Source organism: Montipora foliosa, chromosome 2 (assembly GCF_036669935.1).
Source record: "Montipora foliosa isolate CH-2021 chromosome 2, ASM3666993v2, whole genome shotgun sequence".
In the NCBI taxonomy this organism is placed as follows: Eukaryota; Metazoa; Cnidaria; class Anthozoa; order Scleractinia; family Acroporidae; genus Montipora; species Montipora foliosa.
In genome coordinates, this window is record NC_090870.1 from 46,207,814 (window position 1) to 46,215,313 (window position 7,500).

The 7,500-nt window shown below is 40.6% G+C and overlaps 1 protein-coding gene across 2 annotated transcripts in view; it reads left to right on the forward strand.

Moving 5' to 3' along the window:
* The window catches only part of LOC137993302 (outer dense fiber protein 2-like), a 34,906-nt gene that overhangs the window by 23,633 nt on the left and 3,773 nt on the right, over positions 1-7,500 (forward strand). For both annotated transcript variants that reach the window (XM_068839055.1, XM_068839056.1), the window contains exons 21-26: positions 3,162-3,266; positions 3,672-3,731; positions 3,848-3,946; positions 5,433-5,533; positions 5,989-6,070; positions 6,402-6,515. In XM_068839055.1, the coding sequence (XP_068695156.1) occupies positions 3,162-3,266; positions 3,672-3,731; positions 3,848-3,946; positions 5,433-5,533; positions 5,989-6,070; positions 6,402-6,515 (561 nt within the window). The remainder of the gene's footprint in view (positions 1-3,161; positions 3,267-3,671; positions 3,732-3,847; positions 3,947-5,432; positions 5,534-5,988; positions 6,071-6,401; positions 6,516-7,500) is intronic.

A 7,500-nucleotide genomic window follows, 5' to 3' on the forward strand; every position in this document is an offset into this window, starting at 1 on the left:
GACCTTGTACAGTACCCCCTATTAGTTTTCAATTGAATAGATGTGCTTTCTTAGTTTGATTATTATTATTTTTAAATTTTTAATACCATGCGACATTTCCAATATTTACGGTAGTGTCCGTACAGTTTACTTACATTAAGATATTTATAATATGTTACATACAATGCAAACTACTCACAACACGTTTACAATATTTAGGAAAAGACATCACACACGAAAATATGTCGGTCCAAAGGGGCTGCGTGAGCGTTCATCTTCGCAAGAGATTAAAAAAATATCTATATACAAAGCAATTACTTAAATGAATGTCTTGATAGGAAGGGTGTTATTTAGTCTAAACTAATTCTTTTGGAATTCAGAGTGTTACAATCATTTGCAATTTGTTTGACTTAGCCTGGTGAGCTTTCTTCTACATCATGACAAACAACATCAAAGCACTTAGTGATCGGTACCGTCCACGTGAATGATCACACGTCAAAACTTTGTGCAAATAAAGAAAGTCAGCTTTTAGAACATTGTCATGGAGAGAAAAAGAGTGTTCACATGGTCTTCATTCAAATTTCATCCTTGCAGTAAAATGTTTATACACCTCACCACTGCAGTCCAGAAGGGCCTCATACTGGAAAGGCGCAGTAAGATTACGATAGGTTGTTGTGTAAGCTGTTTTAGCGGCATTCAGACTGCGAAAGCAGCGGGTAGTCTTCTGTTTATAATTTTCTACGGTTGAATTGAAAAACGTGGATACGGAAAGTACTTTTCTATGTGTTTCTTTCACACAGACTTTAATACTTTCTGCTAACATTTGTTTTCTGCATCGATCTACAGCATAGAAGTGACAGAGATGAAATTAAAAAACTGACAGTTTGTGCCAAAGAATATGAAGCCATGCTTCACGAATACAAAAATCAGGTAGACAGAAAGAGCGTCTGGAGCATTTAAGGAGCTGAGAATGGTCTTATCATCAACTTAGGCGTAATCATTACATCAGCATCATAATTATTTGATAGAGCATTTGAAGGAAGTGCATATGCTCAACCTCGTTCCCAGGGTCTTTCATCTCCCCACCCCAGAGGGAGCGAGGGTCTTTCTTCCCTGGCTTCCTCTGGGGTGGGGAGGTGAAAGACCATGCGAAAGAAGTTGGCGTATTCTTTGAGTCCAGCGAAGAGGAATTTTAGTAGAGTGGCTTTAATTTCATTATTCCAGACCGTAAATTCAATGCTTTGCCATACTAGGCTTTCCTTTGTTGTTCTCCGCCATAATCCTTTGCTCTTAACTTCTTTAAAGCCGAAATTTTTATCAAGAATCTTGGATCGTGCCCACTGTTTTGATTTCACTCTTAGTCGCAGTAAATTGTTTTGTTAGATGTTTACGAAGGTAGTTGCAAGCTAAATGAGGTAGTGTAAACGGATAATTTTCGTTTCTTGGACAGATAATTAGTTATGAGGCGGATATACGCACCTTGAAAGCTAACCTCAACCAGAGTGAACATTTGTTGACAGATCATAGAGCCAGGGTAGGTAGAAAAAGCCACCTCGCGCTTTGTGGCTTAGTTGGTTATCTCCGGACTACTGCGTATGTTCGAACTTCTGCCAGACTATTACACAGGGTCTTATAACTGAGGAAAAGTTCTTCCCTTGTAACTACTTTTGCAAATGGTAGAATTTTCAACTTTTCGTGGACGTCCCCTCTTACTCTTTAGCATTCATAGCCTCTCTGGGACGTTCACGAACCCACAGACTATGCGCAAAGAGTAGGGCAGAACGTTGTCGGTGTAATGGACTGTTTTGCTGGTACAAGCAAAAAAGTGGCAGAGGATCCCTTGGATTCTCATAAAGGCTAATGGTGTGTACGAGGCCATCGAAACAAAACATTCGTCTTTGCTCACGCTCACTCTGCTTTTGTAACTTTCTACATATTCTCGCTATTTACAAACTCTGCATTCCAATAAATCAAAATTGTTTACGCGTATCGTTCCGTCGAAGGAACTTGTCTGACCCGACAATTCGCGAAGTTCATAATTTCCTTGTCATTGCACTTTTTCTTTAGCTTAACAGAACATTTTTTCCTTGACATCGTCATTCAAACAAGCCTTGATTTGTAACTCATCCATCTTGGAAGAATATTCATGTAAAGAAAAGCTTACAGACCTCTGATCTTGTTATTTTTGTTCAGTGTACCTACAACCAAGATCAGATCGCTGAGCTAAATTCTGCTATTAAAGACTACGAAGTTTTGTTTCGTGATTATAAAGAGCAGGTAGGGTAGACTAGGAGAAACATAGCTTAGTTGCTTGGAAGTGAGAAATTTCTGTGAACAGGTAGCTGGCACGAAATACGGGATGGAAAGCGTAGCTAACAAACGTAGAAAAGGGTGGCGGGTGCAGAATTTTTATCTTTGGTAGCATAGAAACGGCCCTCATTGTTCCAAGACTATCAAGGAGATACCCTTTTTGAACTCTCGCTCCATTGAAGACGTAATTACTTTTTGTCTATTTATATTTTGCTTTGATATCTACATCGAGCTCGCTGAAACAAAGTTTGAAGGGGACACTTATGTCCAGATTTGACCGAAAGTAGATGCACACCCAATTTTGACCATCCAACACGAAGTGTCCCTTCAAGTCTAAGCATTTGCTACCTATTTTCAACAATAAGGTAAAGGTAAAGTTTAGCGTTAGTTTTATCTTTGGGTAACTGCAGCAGTTAATATTTACATAAAGAGCAGCATTTTGGAGACACTTTGTGACGTAACTTGTCTGTATTCCGAGACACGAGTGATGTTAAAGTTGGCAAGAAAAGCAAGGGGACACTTCGTGACGCTTATTGAAATCCGCGCATTTAATTAGGGTCAAACCTGGACATATCTGTAAGCGGAACCCTTCAACAGCCTTCAGTTCCTTGTTTAAGATTTCCTTCGGTTCCCCCACCATTTATTTTTCTATTCCACGAGTCCTCAAGTGATAACCTTTGTTTCATTAAGATGTTAATCTTCGTTGAGATGTCGTATCACAAAATTTTTGTGAGATATTTTTAGGGCTAGATTTCTAACCCCAACTCAACGTCACCACCACTTTGGTGATGGCTTTGTCGTCATTTCTTAACCGCGTGAATTCCGCAATAGGTGTAGTTTACAGTTTACCTCGTACTTTTTTTCATGAACAGATCGACAGGTACCGCAGGGAAGCCGAAGAAACCAAAAACAGATTGTACGAATACGAAGCCGACAGCCAGCGACAGCAACAGGAACATGCTTTAGAAAACGAGAAGGTGCACCTTTTTTCATTCAACAAAGATTTAGGATCTTGCCTAGAACCCAAGCTTTTTTCCTTCCACAAGGTGGGAAAAAAGAGGAAACCCTTGTTGGAATTTGTCCAAGCGCAACCTTGATGCTTGAATAAAAATGGTTGAATAAAAATGGCTGGGCTTGCCTGCACATGCTCGTGTTTCAACTTCTCCCTGACCCCGCGACTGTGTTTCAAGCCTACCGCCCTTTGTAAGTAGAAGGTCGGTTGCTTTCTGCCACTGAGTTGGATTTTTTTTTACGCTGTTAGATCTGCGTGAATTTTTTCTCTCTCAAAGGTGAAAGGGACCACGGAAAAATATGGGATTAGAACTTTTCCTTTTAATTTCGGAAACCTCCAACTTTGTTTCCCTTTTTTGTCCTTTTTTTAGGTGAAAATGAAAATGCAGCAAAGACTTCAAGAACTCGAGCCCCTTACAGATTTACTCAAAGTAAGTCGACCTACAACTGGGACTTTACCTCAGGCCTTTGACTCTCATCTTACAAAGCCTTTTCTTGATATTATATTGCTGCATAAATAAGACCTGTGTCTTTTTATATCTTGCAGTCAACAGATGCTCGATTCCAGGAATCGCAGGATAGGTTGTTAGCTTACGAGAGACGCTGTGGTGATCACTCAAAGCTCATATCAGAATTGACTCAAAAGGTGACGTCGCTTTCGCATCAGCACTGTTCAGTGGTAGACTAACATACACCAGGTGGTATAATGGAATTATGGCCAAGCAAAAGCGCATTAAGGTTTCACGTCTGAAAATCAAAAAGGTGTTTGCAAAATGATTATTCGGTAGTCTTATTGGATAAGCCGAATGGTAAAACGTAGGCCTCGACTTGAAAAATGTCTGTTCACGTTAAAGAATCCACCCGCTGTTCGTTGAGATCATGGTTCCATGCGGTCCCGGTGGCGTGGTAGTCCTAGCCTATTACATGATGCCGTATTCTATGTTTGGATCTACTGTACCCATGCTCGTCGCCTTTCATCTTCAATTGGTGGTTTGCAACCAACCTCGAGAGAGATTGGTAACAATGGTGAAAAATGTACAAATGCTAGATAATAAACGAATGAAAGATCTATTGTTGGTTTCGGCCAACCAGACGGCAATTACGTAACATACAAATCACATATAGGAAAAGGAAAGTAAAGGAACTTTATTTAAGTGTCTAGTCGTTCTAGCGCTGGAGCGCTAATTGGGGACACTGTAAACTGAAATTAACAATGAGAGTAAATCAAGTCAAATGTTGGTTTTTGAGGAGAGGGGAAACCGGAGTACCCGGAGAAAACCTCTCGGTGCAGAGTAGAGAACCAACAAACTCAACCCACATATGATGCCGAGTCCGGGAATCGAACCCGTGCCACATTGGTGGAAGGCGAGTGCTCTCACCACTGCGCCATCCCTGCAGCCCATATGAAGACTAAATAAATGAAGACTAAACATATGAAGAGTAAATGGGAGCTAACACAAGGACGACGGCCACAAGATCGTCACTCTAAAGTACAGCTTGCCATTAAATGTGGCACTAAGCATTTATTCCAAAACGTTACGCTTTTAATGATGTGCAGGAAACATCTAGGTTTCATACTGTTACACTGTTTATTAAGGCACATGGAGAGCGTGTAGATCTGCTCACTGGGTCTTTTTTTGCAAAGATTTGTTGACGTAACCGTGAATACACATACTCTAAGCACGTCTACGTTTAAGGAGTGTAAGGCCAGCATTTAACATGAAGTACATTTTGTACTCTGGTTAGTGCTTTATCCTCTGGATAAAGTTATACGGCCCTCGAACATCCGGAGCCTGAAATTTCGGTAATTTCAAGAAGTTATATTGGAAATAAGGCCGCGAAATTAACCGAAGTGTTTAAAAGCGAGCAAAGGTTTGCTCATGAATCTTATTGTTTCCGGTCTCGTTCATGTCGTCGTTGCCAAAGGTGTGTCCCTCCTTATGAGACGTAGGCACATCCACCGAGGTTCAGTAAGGGCAGCTTTATTATTCATTTTTAAAGTCCGAGTTGTTTCTGGACAGTGAATCCCTGCTTGTCCTCTTATTTTCAAGGATACAACCTTCCGTTGTTCTCCTTACTAAAAGCTGCCTCCTGTCTATGATTTTAATTCGTATTTTGTTTGGTCATTTTAGGTGGAAATGCAAACCGACCAGTTAGAACATTTTCGGGAAAAGTTAAGATTGGCGCAAGAAGAGACTAGGAGCATGCAAGCAAAGAATGAAGTTTTGGACAGGTTTGTTGACTGGTTTAAAATCAGTGAAGGCAGTAGCAGAGTAATACTGCGATGAAAAATGTCGAAGTGGTTGAGAAGTATCACCATGGTTTGAAGAAAGTGTATTAACATCGTCATGGCATATTCCAAAAGAAGCCTCTGGTGTTCTGTGAAGAAGATCGTCTTTAACTCTCAAACCCTGCACTTCTAGCGCGACTTTTTGGAAACCGTTGACAGGTCTGGAGAAGACATGCAGTTATGAGGTCATACAAGTGCACCAATGAAACGACAGTTTTTCGCCGCAAGGCAACATGTGTTTTATGAGTTTGAGATTGACTTTGGCAAAACAATGTACTTTGAGGTTAGGTGGAAATTGATTCGCAATTCCTTACCAGGTCTTTTTTCTGTGGTAAACAGTAATTTTTAAAAAAAATTCTGCACAATCTTTCAACCAGTTTGTCTTTTTTTTTTTCCAGGAAACTGTCTGATTCTGATCAGCAGAACAGGGAACTTATCGGTGTGATCAGCAAAAAAGAGGAGTCTTTGTATCAATCGCAGGTGCGAGGCACAATTGTACCACCATCCTTTTGTTTTAAAAACTGTTCAGCTTCGTGATGACTGGAATTCTTTCGGCTTTAAAAATACAATTTTGCTGGAAATTACTCGGCTTCTTCCTCTTTTCCTTTGGCCACTTGTCAAGGCAGAAAATTTCCAGAGCTGAGAGCACTCGCTTTCTACTCGTGGCACAGGTTCAATTCGCGCACTCCACCCAATACGTGATGCGGCCCTGTCTGGCCTAGAGAAAGCGGGCTTTCAAATTAGGATCATATAAAACTCTAGAAACGGAACGAGTTTGAGTTAACTTATTTTGCCCTTGTTGTTTCAATAGCAACGACACGAGGATCTCCGAGCGGAGAATATCCGATTGAACCAGCAGCTAGAGTCATCAGTGCTTGATGCCAGACGACAAGTTGACAGTCAGAAGGAAAAGGCTTTAGTAAAGGTAAGACCAAAATAGTAAAGATAATTGTGGTCGAGTCGTTGTTCATACAGTTTTACCGCGGTCCATTCAGCTCTTGAGGGGCGGTTGTCTTCTCCCAAGCTGGCCTTGCTATATCCATTTCAACAAACTTTGCCCATCCTTGTAACCATTGGACAGTGCAGTTGCGGGTGTCTGCGCTACCTTTGATTCAAGAAATAGTAGTGCTGTAAACGAGGGAAGATCCTCAGTTCATATTTGTTTCAGTTTGGTATACCGGTGCGGGCTTCGTGATTGGAATGAGTCAACGTTTCTTAAGATTAACTGAGGGAGTGTTAGTTTGAGGAGATAAAGAGCCTTAAGTAGCCTCGAAAGGGTTTTCAGCTGAGCGCGCGCGTGTAAGCAACACACGCAATTCTAAAAGATGCTCGCGTCAGGTCATGATTTAAAATGGGTCACCAGAAATAAACAAATACCGCTAATATCGTTCACCTTTCTTCTCATTCCTGTATGTATGGAATATAAATAGACATCTCCTATTCACGAAAACTACGAAAATTGTACACAAACGGTTTAATGGTCACTTAAATCCGTTTGTGTTGGCCTGTAGCTCCACACGCGCGTGCACTCGAACGAACGGGTGACGCATGCGTAAATGCTGATATCGTACCCCCTCATTTTTCCTGATTTTGCAACTTTACTCGTTTATATCTCTGCTTCCGGAGGGTGACTTTTTTTTCATTTTTTGCATGTCAGCTTAGATTAATTTAAAACGTTTGTCTTTCAAATTCCAAAAAAATCTGTAGGTGAAAAAAAAATTAGAGACGCACTTAAAAACAACTGATTTTTCTGAAGAAATGACCTACAGATTTTGCCGAATTTTAAATATTCTAGGGATTATTTCTAACATTATCTGGTAACCCTGAAAGGGAAGATTTCACTGTCCCGTTTTTTCAACAACGACAATATATCTTGATTTCAAGGCTCAAAGAAATGCCTTATCGTTGCC